At 56.2% G+C, this 14,129-nt stretch overlaps 1 protein-coding gene across 2 annotated transcripts in view; it reads left to right on the forward strand.

Moving 5' to 3' along the window:
* The first annotated feature begins 309 nt into the window (after positions 1–309).
* Positions 310–14,129, forward strand: part of LRP1 (LDL receptor related protein 1) — an 80,737-nt gene continuing 66,917 nt past the window's right edge. For both annotated transcript variants that reach the window (XM_077913472.1, XM_077913473.1), the window contains exons 1-3: positions 310–857; positions 9,454–9,576; positions 12,087–12,224. In XM_077913472.1, coding sequence (XP_077769598.1) covers positions 791–857; positions 9,454–9,576; positions 12,087–12,224 — 328 coding nt within the window. In that variant the 5' untranslated portion in view covers positions 310–790. The remainder of the gene's footprint in view (positions 858–9,453; positions 9,577–12,086; positions 12,225–14,129) is intronic.

Genomic DNA, 14,129 nt, shown 5'->3' on the forward strand with positions numbered 1-14,129 from the left:
CCCAGCGCCCGCCCGCCCGCCCGCCGGCAGCCACGGGCCTGCCGCTCTGCGAGGCCGGGGACGAGGCCCGGGCGGGGCGAGCGCGCGGCGGCCCCACGGCGGCCCCACGGCGGCCCCACGGCGGCCGGGGCCCCGCACCTCCACTCGCGGCCCTGAGCTCCCCCTCCCCGGGGCAGAGCGCCAGAGCGGCGCATGCGCACTCCCGGGCCTGCCGCGTAGCTGGCTCTCCCCCCCCTTTCCCCGCCCCTTCTCTCCCTCTCTCCTCCCGCGTCCCCTCCCTCTCCCCCCTCACCCCCCCACCCCGTCGCGGCACCTCAGTCCGGGGAACAGTGGAGCGAGCTCCAGGCCCGTGCACTGAGGAGGCGGAAACCGGGGGAGCCCCCCGAGCTCCATCAGGCCCCCTCCGAAGGCTCCCCCACCCGGTCCACGCCCCCCACCCCCTACCCCGCCTCCTCCCAATTGTGCATTTTTGCAGCCGGAGGCGGCTCGGAGATGGGGCTGTGAGCTTCGCTCGGGGAGGGGGAAAGAGGGGAGAAGAGAAAAGCTGGGGGTGAGGGGTTTGGGTTTGGGAGCAGGGGGCGGGCGCGCCCCCGTCGGCAGGCCCTCCCCAAGGGGCTCTGAACTCTACCTCTTCACCCACGCCCCTGATGCTCTTTGCTTAAGGATAGGATAAGAATAGAGGAGGAGGAGGGGAGAAGGAGGAAAAAGGGGGACCCCCCAATTGGGGGGGCGACGGCAAGAAGTAGCAGGACCAGAGGGGAGGGGGCTGCCGCTTGCATCGGCCCGCACCATGCTGACCCCGCCGCCGCTGCTGCTGCTGCCCCTGCTCTCAGCTCTCGCCGCGGCCGCTATCGACGGTGAGTGAGATTCCGCGGCCCCCTCGGACCCCTGGGGACACCCACTCCCCTGCCCCCACTCCTGCGCTCAGATGGGGAAGGGAGACGCGGGAGGGGGTGCCTTTTGTTATCCCAGTCCAGCTGACACAGCAGCGGCCCGACTGGGGGCGGGGATGGGGGTCCGGTTTGGAGGGTGGGGGCCTTGGGCCAGTGATGCTTCCGGGACCCCCCAGCCCAAACAAAGACCAGAGGCCTGGGAAGGGAGAGGAGGGCTCCCCTTTTTTCGGATTCTGGGATCCAGAGGCCTTCTCTTCCCATATCTGCTGGGGGAGGGCCTCCGCCTCCCCTACATCCTCCACCCCCCACCCCCCATCTGAAATGTGAAGGAATCCGGATTTGCGATGTGCCGCCCGGCCGCAAAGGGGGGCGCGGGGTGGGGGGGGCTTTTGCAGTGGCCTCTGAATCTGGAAGGGGAGCTGGGTCAGGGTTGCCCTGCTGAGCAGAGGGCAGGCAGGCCCGGGAAGCCTGTGGGTGGGGAGAGGGAGGGCCTGGGGAGGGCCCCCTGCTTGGGTGTGGAATCTGGGCCCGGGAGACCAGGCTGGAGGCCTGGGTCCAGGATCCAGCGGGGCTGCCCGCCTGGGTTCCTAAGTGGGCACTTCCCCCTCTCAGGGCCTCTGTCAGTAGCCTGGATAGAGCTGGGGGTGGGGGTGGGGGGGCAGCGATGCTATGCGACTTTGAATTTTCCTTCTTAATTCCTGGGAGCTTTGAGATGAAAAAACGTCAGATGTCATCATTGGGGAAGGGGACTAGAGAATGGCCTGGAATGCTGAGGTGGGAGGGAGGAGGAAGGCTGCTTTCTCCCTGACTTCTGGCTTGATCACAGTTTGGACTGGAAGGAGAGTTGGAGGTTGGATGCGGGTTATGTCTGTGCCCCTGCCCCCCCAATTCCCAGCTCCTTTAGGATATGTGTTTCCATCATTTCCCTGTCTCCCCCCTCACCATACACACAAACACTTTGTATGCTGCAGTTAGGCTTTGGTTACAACAGAGTCCTTTTGGGGAAATGGGGTGCCCCCTTTCCCCCCTATGTCAGCTATTTTTCTTTTGCTTGTGAGTCACCGGTTCAAGTCTTGCTCAAGCTTTGAGCTAGGATCATGGGGTTGGGCTGGGCTGGGCCCCTGATTTGAGGAGGCTGAGATCTCATCCCTTCCCGTCATTTTAGTCCATCCACCCAGGGAAAAGACTGGGCCCAATACCATCCACGCACCCCTCCTCCATCTTCTAAATTTTGCCAGGTTGGGATTGGGAAAGTTTTTCTCTGAAACCAGATTGTCTCTCCCTCCCTCCCCTCCCCCCAACTTGCTTCAATTAGAGGAGAGAGGTTAAGGGTTCAGGAAGTAACTGTGCCCTGAAAGACAGGATTTTCGGTGACCCCCAATGATGCCGTCTTGGGGACTGTCTGTCCCCTTCCCTGCCACTACCTCAATAATCTGCCCGAGAAGGGGAAAGAGGCTCTCTCCTGAATATTCTCTAGACCAGCCCTGCAGGCAGCCCGAGCCCATGACTTCCTTGTTGTTTTTTCCTCTTTTTTCAAATCTGTAAGGTGGGAAAGGAGACTCAGGCAGAGGGGTTTAGGTGCATGACTTCTAGGAGGAATAGAAAAAAAATTAGAGAGAGAGAGAGAGCCATCAGGAACCCCGTGATGGAGGGTAGATGGAGTTAGGCAGAAGCAAGAGGGGTCTCCATGGAAAGCCAGAAAGGTCCCCGGCCCATTCAGGAAGGGGGCCAGGTTGCTTCACCCCCAAGGTTCTAAGGGGGCTCTATTTGCCACACTACAGGTTGGCTGGTGGTGAGTGAAAGGGGCAGATGCCAGTCATGTTCTCCTTAACCGTTTCCCTACCCTTTCTTAAAATTTCCACTGAGCCCATACCTGTGACCCAGCTCAAACTAAAGTGTACCCAGAGTCCCAGGCAGAGGACCCTCCTCAGACACACTGCTGCGCTTACCTTGGGGATGGGAATATGAACCATTGGTCCCACCCCACTCTAAAGGGTGGGAAAGGGGAATTGCTCAGACCTGTAGGGCCAGTGCTATCCAGGGCAGCCTAGAGGATTCTCTTATCTCTACCCCTGCCCTCATGCCTTGGGCCCACAGACATGGAACGTTCTTTGCTTTCCAAAGAAGGAAACCTCCTGACCCCAGATACCTTAATGTCTAACCTTCCTCTCTGCTGCTGTCACAGGCCTTGCTGCTTTCCCTACTTCTTCTGTCTTGTCTGCTATGCCTGAACTCACATGGGGTTCCCTTCTCTTTGGGGAGCAGTGTCACCCCCCTAGGAAACAGAATTGAGTGTTTTGCTCCCAGGGAGGAGGAGGAAGCAGCTGAGGTGGGGGATGGGCAAAGGGTTATTGAGGATCCTGCTGAGATTAGGAACATTTTGGTGTGGGGAGGGCAGCCCCAGCAGACAGGGCTCAGGGAAGTCAGGGAAGGCCAACCGACTGCTTCCCTCTCCACACCCCTCTCCACACACCCCTCTGAGCCAGCGTATTGCCAGTTATCAGACAAGCGGCACAGTTGAAGTGAGTTATGAGGCTGAGGTGTTTGCTGGCTCTCTGAGAGAAGGTTCCAAACTCCTTTTTTTCCCCAGTCAGACCCAGATCCTCGAACACCTCCCCTCTCCCTTGGTCTTCCAAAGCAGGGATGTGTAGTGCATTAATTTGGGGACTGGAGGGGTATTTTGATGTTTGAGGTTGCTTCACAGGACTTCCTATTCTCCAGTCTTGCTCCCCTTTCCTCCATTTTCTCCTTTTTCTTTTTTGGCCCCCAACCTCTCCACTGTCACTGAGCTTCTTAAGGATGTCAGCTGGGGTCCTGCCCAGAGCCAGACCCTGTCCAAATCCCCCCACCTCTTCCAAACTTCTTCTCTAGAGAGCCCTTCTTTATGGAGTCCAGCTTTCTTTCCTCCTGCCGCCGGCTTAGCCTTTGCACGTAGAACCCCAAGCTTATTGCCTTTTAGTAATCTCTTGTCAGGGTTCCCCCACCCTGAACCCGCCAGCGTTCAAGCCCTCAGACTCTGGATGGGGAGTGGGGTTCATCGCCCTTGGGGAATCTGGGTACAGTTGATTGGGGCCACACTAGGGTCCTTGACCTGGCGGGGCTGGGTGCAGAGTGTGAGCATTCGGAGAACTTAGTCCCACCCCACTGTGTTCAGTCCCAGAATTTCAGCCCAGTTAGCAGGATCTTGCATTGTTTGGAGAAGGAAGCAGTTGGCTCTGGAGTGCTTCCGGTGGGGTGGCCCCAGGCACCAGTGTGAAACCTCCCCAGGAAAGAGGTGAGGGATAAGGGTGGGGGAGAAGAGGCATTTGTACCTCTTGCTCCCTCGGGGGAGGTGAGAGTCGCTCCCAGGCCTTGGCTTCCCTGGTTGAAGAGCTCCAGTCTTCTTCCCCCACCTCCCTATCCCATGGGATGCACTGACCCCCTCCCTGTTCTGGGTATCCTTTGGGTCACATACTGCTAGTGCAGGGGCTCTGTCTCCCTGAGTCAGGATGTATGCTGCCCCCACCCTACTCTGAGTCTCAGGGGGCTTGTTATTTTCCGGGTTCATCCCAAGACAACTGTGCCATTATTTTGGCATCTTCTGGGCTAAGACCCCTTCCTGTCTATTTTTCCTCCATCTGCTCTTCTTGGTGTATGCTGCCTTGGCCTCTCGGGACCTCTGTCTTTCATCTTGGTCCATCTCTCTTTGGTTGCCCACCCTTTGTGGCATTCCCTGTCCCTCTTAGTCTCTAGTACTTGATTGGTCTCTTCCTGTCTCCATCCACCTCCATCCGGGCCTGTTGGTGTCCACAAAACTACGTGGGAACAGGCATCTCTCCTGAGCTTTCCCAACATGCTCTCCGATTCCCACCTCATCATTTTGGAGTTGTTCTCATTCTTCTCCTCCCAGGTTGGAATCAGAATTTTCTCTTCTGCTTTCCTCCAAATTTTTCTCTCTTCTTCCCCCTCCACTAAGTTTAGGAATGGGTTTTGGAGAGAATGTTTCTGGAGGAAGGGAACTCGATACCCTTTGTGGGCTGAGTAACAGGGGAAAAGAGATATTTCAGAAGGAAAGGGGGAGGTTAGACTTCTGGCAGAACTTCCTTCTGAACTGGAGAAAGGTATGGGGAATGGGTCAGGAGCTTAGAGCTTCTCCTTCTGCTGGGCATAAGCCGTGTGTGTGTGTGTGTGTGTGTGTGTGTGTGTGTGTGTGTGTGTGTTTTGGGGTTGGGAGTCGGTGGAAAGGGCTTATAAAGGCCTGGTAAGAGATACGATGACCTCTGGAGGCATTCGAGGGGTCTGAATTTTGCTTGTGGGGAAAGGAAAAGATGGTGAGGAGGTCACTGGTCAGGCTAATGTCCTGCTGAGTCAATATTGACTCAGGATGGAGGGGGAGACCCTTCCCCTCCCCTGGCAGTCCAAGCCATCCCAGTCTGTATGTCTGTCCAGGCCGCAAAGCAGAGGCCCAGACTCAGGAATGACAAAAATGTGTCTGAGCCTCACTGAGCTTCGGGAAGGAGCCACCGGGTAACACCCAAAATACATAAAATTCAGTGAAAAGCTCTCGGTTTGGGTCTGGGAGGCCCTGCTGCCCCACCCCCATATGTTTGAAAGCCTAGATTCCTGCAGGCTCTGCGCCCCCAGCCCCTGGCCACCCCCTGTCTCCTCTGTTCCCTTAGAAATCTCATGTGGTTCCCTTTAGAAAATATCCCCCTGGCCAACACAGCCTGTCTCCCCTCTGCTGTGTCTGCTCTTGAAAAAGGCCTCAAGGGTCTCTTTCATGCTGTCCTGGCCTCAAGACTCCTGGTCTTTTAGGAAGAAGCACCATCTGAGGTCTCAGCTTCCTTCCTCACCCTCACTGCTCCTGCCGGGATCAACGGATGGGTCACCTCCTCTGGAGAAGACTCCTCCGGGGTCTGTTCTTTCCTGTCATCCTCCCTTCTCTGGCCAGGCACTCTTACCCCCCTTCTCCAGACCACCCCCCAGGTCCCAGAATGGGACAGAGGACAGCAGCCAAGGCCCAAGCAGGGCAGTGGGGTCCATGTTGTGTCTGGACGCACACCCAAGCCTACACCTCCTGTCCTGGCTCCAGCTTGGTGGCCCTGGGGGCCATGGCTGGGCTGGGTGCCTGGGTTTGAGGGGGGGCAGGGGTGTTGGCCAGAGTTAGCATGGCGGTCACATTCATCTCCAGGCAAAGCTGAGAACAGACGGCCCCTGTGTCCTGGCGTTCTCGCTGCAACCTCGCTCACTCTCCTCCCTTTCCAGTCCTCTCCTCCTTCTTCTCCTTCCTCTGTCTTCCCTCTCTGTTCCGTTCTTGTCCCTCTCTGCCTCCTCCACCACCCCCTCCTCTCCAAGGAGCCCTGAAGGTCACTGCCGCCCCCTACCATCTCTTTCCCCACTCCTCGTGCCAGAGGACCAAAATATTCTCCCTGTCGGTTCCTTTTCTTCATCCTTTTTCATCTGGCTCCATCCTCATGGCCACTGAGGAAGCCACCTGTTTGTTCAGTTACTAACCACTCTGTGCCTCAGTTTCCTCATCTGCGTGACGGAGATTGCAACAGTGCCCACCACCCAGGGTTGTGAGGGTTTAAATGAGTTAACATGTACAAAGTGTTTCAGATCTGTGGCTGACACATAGTGACCAGGTTGAAAAGTGCTCGCTTATGTCACCGGACGCCCCAGTTCTCAAGAGGGGTGGGAGGCCAATGGTTGGTTGCTCCTGAACTTGGGACCGGGTTGTTCCCTCCGTAAGCGGCAGGCCTCAAGGATGGGTTTTCTGGGTGCTGGCGTCAGATGCACTGGCTCAGCCGAGGAGAGTGGGGCTGGCTGGCAGTTCTAAGCAGATTACAAGTGCCCTACCCCACCCCCACTGCAGCTCCCTCCCACCTCAGAGGGAGGCTTCTCTTGGCTGTGTAGACTGCCCCAAAGTAGGTTATTTGTTTCTTTCCTCCCCACTCCCCCTGAAGGAAATCAAAGACAGGCCTCAGCCTTCAAACTCCAGATTCCTGGAGCTTTATCCACCATCCCTGACAGGAAGGAAGTGCTTTCACATATCTCTCCAAGATCCTTTCGCTGCCCTGTCCCTTGGGAGCTGGGCAGCACCCCGCAAGGTCCTTCTGTCCTGGGCCCCGAAAGGTGCTGCTGTGCCCCGGCCCCGGCACCGGGCCTGAGTGCTCCTCTTCCTTTCCCTCCCCCCACCCCTCCCACTCCCCTCCCTCTGCAAGAGCACATCTGGTTTGTGAATCTCTCTCATTCCAGCTTTCGGAGTTTGCCAGCTGCTGTTTCCTCTGCCGAGTTCAGGCCAAAAAGGGGGGTGGGGGACAGCTGTGGGGGGGAGCAAAGTGAAGGCCAATGGAGGGGAGATCGTGGCCCGGACATGGAACGGAGGGGAGGTTGGAGTGGCCAAGCAGTGACCTCACGGGGCTGCGAGCTCCTCCTGGGGAGGAGTAGGGGCAAGGACTGAGTCCGTGTCAAGGGGTGGGGGTGGCATTGGGGGCCATTTCTGGGCTCCAAACCCATCTGCCTTTAGTCCCATTCCAGTCCGTTCTGGCCCCCCCCTCAGCCAGTCTCGGGCTGGCCAGGGGAAGAGGACCGGTCTCCGGCATGCTAACTAGGCTGGCGGGCTGTTTCCCGGGAAGACCTCACAGCTGGCCCAGTGGGGCAATGAACTCAGCATTATCCACCTCCTCAAGGGGCCTTTATTCCCTGCTCAGGGTGGGAGGTAGGGGAGGGGGCCGCCGGGGGTGGGGGAGCCTGGCCAGGCCATCCCTGATGTGTTTCCTGAACTCGGCTCTCATCCTGGCCAGGGGCCTGAGTGCAATCCCCTCTGCCAGAGATGGGGGTGAGGGAGGGAGGACATCGTCTCCGTGTGGCCCTCCTCAGACTCTATCCCTCCCTGCTCAGAGCCCTGACATACTTTATGCTCTGTCCCAGCCCTAAGCTCATTCTGCCCTGCATCTGAGTTAGTTGTGTCCAGCTGTCTTCCCAGGGGGACTGGGCCTCCCAAGGGGGCACCTCACTCCTCCTTGGCACCCCAGCACTCAGTGCAGGACCTGGCACAGAGCTGGTCTTCATGCATGCCAGCTGAATAGAGATGGAATTGACCTCTGGCCGAGGAAAAGGCGACGGAGGGCCGGGAGACTGAGGACCCAGCCCTGGGTGGGGAAGGAGGACAGTAGGAGGCTTTTCTTCCCATGGAGGACACGGCGATGGGGTCGGAGGAACAGCTCTGAGTATTTCTCAGAGGAAGCAGGAAGACCCCACTGGTTAGAAGCATAGAGTTGGCTCAACTGGTTTCAGTCCTGGGTTTGTCACTTGCCTGCTATGTGACCCCACCTCTCTGTGGGGCTCGGTTTCCTCATCTATGAAATGGTGGTATGAGTAGTACCTATTTTGTCATATTGTGGAGAGGATTAACTGAGATGATACATGGAAAGAACTGGTTTACCACAGTTCTGATACACACGGAGCCCACAATAAGAGTTAGTGTTACCATTCTTAATTCCTCCTTGAAGAATGAGGTAAGAAATCTGAGTAGGAGCAGAGGAAGGCTGGTGGGGGTGAAGGATGGGGCAAAGAGGCCCTGTGCTGAAACCAGCTCCTGTAGGTCACAGCAGTCCTCCTCCTGCCTCAGCTCTCCCATTGCGGAGTCCTGAGCAATCTTTGATGCGTTTTATCTCGCACAACATCTACTGAAAGTCCTCCCTGAGGTCTAACCAGCAAGGGAGGCTGTGTCTTTAGAGAACGAGGGTGGAGGCAGGGCACCCCACCCCGCCGGGCCATGCCCTCCTGTACCTGTGCTGATACAATCTCCAAGCCAGTGCTGTGCCAAGGGCACCCCTCAGCACTTCCTGTCTGGGGGCCTAGTGGTTAGGACTTGGAGATGGGCAGAGTGATGGGTTGCAGGGACCGGGAGCGTTCCAGAAGACTCACTGAGCAGAGAGGTCAGAGAAGGGCAGCTCTTGGGGCACCTGGCTGGCTCGGCCGGAAGGGCGCGTGACTCTTGATCTCGAGGTAGTGAGTTTGAGCCCCACATCGGGTGTAGAGCTTACTCAAAAAAAAAAGAAAGAAAAGAAAAGAAAAGAAAAGAGAAAAGAAAAGAAAAGAAAAGAAAAGAAAAGAAAAGAAAAGAAAAGAAAAGAAAAGAAAAGAAAAGAAAAAGCAGTTTTGGGCTTCTAGTGGGAGGGAAAGGAAGATAAAGAGAAAATATGTCAAAGGCCTAAATGCCCCATCCTTCACTGTTCCTCTCTGTGTCTGCAAAGCCAGGGCTGCTGGTGTCCGACCAGAGTAATGCAGACCAGCGAGGGCTTTGGCCCTGAGGACTGGAAGAGAGGCACGCTGGACAGCATATGGGGCTGGGTCAGGGGCTGTAAAATATGGGCCCTGCGTCCTTCCCCTCCCCCCACCACAGGTGCACGGTGTTCCAGGAGCGACCCACAGCTACCTGCCCTCCTTGGCTCCTGGATTTAGCTCAGAGTCTGGGCCAGATGAGGACTGGTGCTGGGGAAGGAAGAGGAGCTCTAGAGGACTTTAAGACCTCCATCCCTCATTTTACCCCGTTGTTTTCTTTCCTTACTCCTAGCCCCGAAGACTTGTAGCCCCAAGCAGTTTGCCTGCAGAGACCAGATCACCTGTATCTCAAAGGGCTGGCGGTGTGACGGTGAGAGGGACTGCCCAGATGGATCCGATGAGGCCCCTGAGATTTGTAAGTACCTTTTCTGATCCTTCACCCTGAACACCTTTTCCTTCTGGCCCAGGCAGTTTGGGACAAGGACAGTTGATCCCTAGCCTGGGGTGGACCTTGCTCTGTGATTGTTTGCCCATGACACAGCTAAAACCATTCTCTCTCCTCTTCAAAGTGCCGACATGGTGCCTGATGTGCTCAGAAATGGCACCTCTGATTGTTCCGTTAACTGCTGCACCCCCAAGCGTGCTGGAGACTTTGTTATCTGAACTGACAGCTTTGCTGGAAGGAGAGAGCCTGCTTCCCTGCCCTTCTGGCTCGGTCCTCTTCTTCCCATCTCTGAGACCTCTGACTCTTGATAAGTGCCCCCAGGTCTCATTGGGTCTTCTTCCTATCCTCAGGCTCCCAGGCCAAAGGCCACTGGCTCGTGCTCAGTCTCTGTACCAGAAGCCCCACCCCTGCGCCTTTCCCGCCACCCCCGCCTTCCCTGCCCCAGTAAGTGGTGTAATCAGAGGCAGCTGTTTAAACTGGGAGAAAGGTCTCCACCCAGCCTTTACCCTGCCAGTAGGGGGTGGAGGACTGGCTGGCAGGACCCCAGAGTCCTGGGCAGCTGGCAGAGTCCTGGGGTCTCCACCTTCGGTCTCTCCCTGCTTGGCTAATCTGGGCCGTGATCTAGGAGACCCAGCCTTCCTAGGTCTGTCCCTAGGAAGGGACCTGTTCTCTCTCATAGGTTTATCCTGCTCCAGCTCCATCTCCTGTCTTCTCCCCATACCCTCACCCTCAATATCAGCGGTAATTTTTAGGCCAGTTCTCTCTGCCTCACCCCCATACTCTGCCCTCGAGGGGTACGGCCAGGGATACTCTGCAAGCATTTCTATGGTGAGGGTGGTTCAGCCTGGAATGTCTTCTTGACTAATGCCACCTTAATGCCATTTTTACCCTCATACTTCATGTTGGGGTGATGAAAGCCACGCAGAGGGGCCAGATCTTCCTTTAGTTTGATGCAAACCCCACTTTATACACATCCCCGTACTGTCCCCACTCATATACACTCCCAGACCCATCATACTCACACGCAGCCTCTCCGGGGCCCCGATGTGACCATCCCCCCACCCCGCCCCCAGATTAAGGCAGATGTCAGCACAGACACATCCTCACAGCAACAGAGTCAACACTCTCAAACGAGGATGCGGAAGCCCAGCCTCAGACAAATGCCCCCAGACACTCACATACAAACTCAGACTTACTCCAGAAGGACATGGAAACGCACAGACCGAGGCCAGGAGCCCTGGCACGCAGAGACATGCAGACACGCCCTCCCTCCACACTCCTCGGTCCTCCCCTCCCTCACCTGTGCATGTGTACTTCTCTGTGTCTGTGGATAGATGCTCTCACATGTAGACACGCTCTCGCTCACACACCCTGTCCATTGTGGGAGCCAGTAGGTGGTGGTCCACCTTCCAGCTCGCAGGCTCAGCCAGCATCCCAATCTGCGTGGCCTCCCTAGGATTCCCTGAGCGGCTCTACCTTGCTCATCCTGGCCCATCATCAGTGGGCCACAACTTTTGACACTTTGCAAATTCTTCCACCAGGCAGGCTGCTCTGAGGTAAGGCACCTAGAGTGGTGCTGTCCCGTAGAAACAGGATGCAAGCCGCATATGCAATTTTGAAATTTTCTAGTAGCTACATTAAAAAAGGTAAAAGTAGGGGTGCCTGGGTGGCTCAGTTGGTTGGATGTCCGACTCTTGGTGTCGGCTCAGGTCTTGGTCTCTGGGTTGTGGGTTCAGGCCCCTCATTGGGTTCTGCACTGGGTATGGAGCCTATTTAATAAAAATAAAAATAAAAATAAAAAAGTAGTTAAGTAATTTTAACTTTATTTTACCCAATGTATCTGAAATATTATTTCAGTATATTAATCATATAACGTTAGTAATGAGATCTCTTGAATTCTTCCGTGTGTGTGTGTGTGGTATTAGGTCCTCCAAAGCCAGGGTATACTTTATACTTCCAATTCGAACTAGCCACACTCAGGTACTCGACAGCCACACACGGCTGTTGCTATGCATTGGACAGTGCAGTTCCAGAACACTTGGTCTGGCTCTCAGCCCCAGGCTCTGTGCCCTGGGGAGCTAGGGGAAGGAGGTGTTCTTTCACGTTTGAGCCTCTCTGCTGTGGACTCTGCTTTCCTCTGCTCATCAAAGCCTCTCACCTCTAAACCTCAGCCTGTCTCCTGAGTGCACAACATGGCAGTATTGGGGCTCACAGGTGTCAGGCATGTGGGGAGTGGACTCTGCTGAATGCCTAGTTCCCCCCCTCCACCTGGCTGCTTCCAGGTGTGTAGCTACTGTTGGGAATGGTGTAAAAGAGCCCAGGTAGAAGAATCTAACCAGTCCCTGAGGTCTCCTGAGATCTAAGAAACGCAGGTGTCTGAAACCCCACTCCTGGTTTCCTCATCCCCTCCTCTGGTGAACAGCTGGCCAGACAGCCAGTATAGCCAGCTTGCTCATGCTAGGCTTTCCTTTGGCCCCCAGGTCCACAGAGCAAGGCCCAGCGATGTCAGCCGAATGAGCACAATTGCCTGGGTACCGAGCTGTGTGTTCTCATGTCCCGCCTCTGCAATGGGGTCCAGGACTGCGTGGATGGTTCAGACGAGGGGCCCCACTGCCGAGGTAAGGGCTCTTCTACTTCCCTTGCCCCAGGAGATGGATGCAGTGAGTTCTTAGCCATGCATGTGGTGGGTTTGGACGGGGCACACCGTCCGAGGACTGTCCTCAGACCTTCAGTGGGGATGAGGCCTTGTCCTGCTCCAGTGCAGATTTGCCACCAGATAGCTGCCAAATCAGTGCGCCTTTGGGTTGGAACTTGGGCCACAGCCCTGTGGGGATCAGCAAGGGCCTGGGCCCAGGCACTTGTCTTTGGCCGTGTGTGCTTAATTAAGCAAGTCACTACCTCTCCACAGACCCCAGTATCCCACCTCTAAAGTGAGAGCTCTGCGCTTAGATGGGTATTTTCATACTTTGTCGTTGTTGTAAATAATGGGATCCCTTCTCCAAACGATTTCTTATATGAAACCTGAGTATGAACAGGGAAGAGCAGATGTTGTGACTGAAGCCAGGGGGTGGGGATGTGGAGTTTGGGTCACCTGTCTCCCCGCCAGCACCCCCGAAGGCATCCCCCCAGGAAGTGCAGATCTTCGAGACACTCTAAAGCAGCTGGAATGGGAAGGGCTCCGAGGCTGAAGAGGGAATGTTAGGAGGATAGGTCCCTTCCCCTGTGTGGCTCAGGTCACCAGCTCTATTGTTCTTCCCCTGAAGGCCCCTGGGCCAGGGAGAGCCCGGTCATTGGTAAGCAGTGGGGGAGGATTTGTCTGTAAGGCAGAGCCTCAGGCCTGCAAGGTGGGGACTAGGGAATGGTGGCTTCTCCATTCTACTGAGCTCAAGGCCTCCCCAGCCCGAGCAAGCCCCTGGGTGAGGGTGGCATCCCGCGCCTGTATGCATGTCAGAAACATCTGCCTGTGGGAGGAGACACATCTGGATCCTGTTCACTGAGGGCAGGGAGTGTGGAGTAAGGAGTTTGTGGAAGATTTTTATCCTTTCCTTGGGTCAATTTTGCATGTTTTTGTCTAGAGCTCCTGGGATGGGATGCAGAACTTGGGCCCAGGGGCTGACTTTAATTACCATGCCCATTGCATCTTATTGCGTGGTACATGTTCAAGTTTGCTTCTTCTTGAATACTTTGTCAGCATCCAAAACAACAGAGAACCTCGAGAACCTATGGTTTGAACTCCCTTTTCTGATATTAGAGAAGCTGGGCCTCCTTATCTTCCTGCCACGTGTCCAGAAGATAAATTCTATTCTAGATTTTTCCAGAACAAATAATATTGTCCCCGCACCCACTCCCCCCCCACCCCATTTTGTGGGGAAAGGCTGGCCAAGCAGCACCTTTGGGCTCCTGGGTGGAGGTGGAGAGGAGAAGAAATAACTGGGGCCTGGCCCCCCATCCCAGCTCCTCCTGGCAGGCTTAGTGCCTCTAAACATCTTAGCATCTTGGGCAGCTCTCAGTCCTAGGTGCGGGGGGGAGCGGGGGTGTGAGGCAGCTGGACAAAGGGGGCTTTGTGGCCAGGCCGCCTGGCCCCACGCAAGGCCATTAATTGGGTCGCTGGTCTGGAGGGGTAGCTGCTCTCCCACCTCTTCCCCCTCCTGTCTCATTCCCTTCTGTCTCCCCTGTGGAAGTGGGTCAGTGGCAGGAGGAAGATTAGAGAAAGGTCCTGAGGGAACCAGTTTTGCTCCTCCTCCCATCTTCTACCTGGACCTTGGACCTTCTCCCTGGGGCCTCCAGGGCTTAAGCGATGGGCTGGAGGGGTACTTCCAGACCGGAGCTGGGACCTGAGGGGAAAGACCCCATCCCATGCCCACTCCTCACCCTCAGCCCCAAAGCCAGCTTTGTAGTTCCTGGGCAGTGCAGATAGGAGGCAAATGAAGGGGCTGAGACTACTGTCCTTGCTCTGCCAGTGACCCCCACAACTGCCAGAACCTTTCCCCCGGGGGGACAGAGGGAGTCCAGAGCAACCGGAG

The sequence above is a fragment of the Canis aureus genome, chromosome 11 (assembly GCF_053574225.1).
Source record: "Canis aureus isolate CA01 chromosome 11, VMU_Caureus_v.1.0, whole genome shotgun sequence".
NCBI classification, from domain to species: domain Eukaryota; kingdom Metazoa; phylum Chordata; class Mammalia; order Carnivora; family Canidae; genus Canis; species Canis aureus.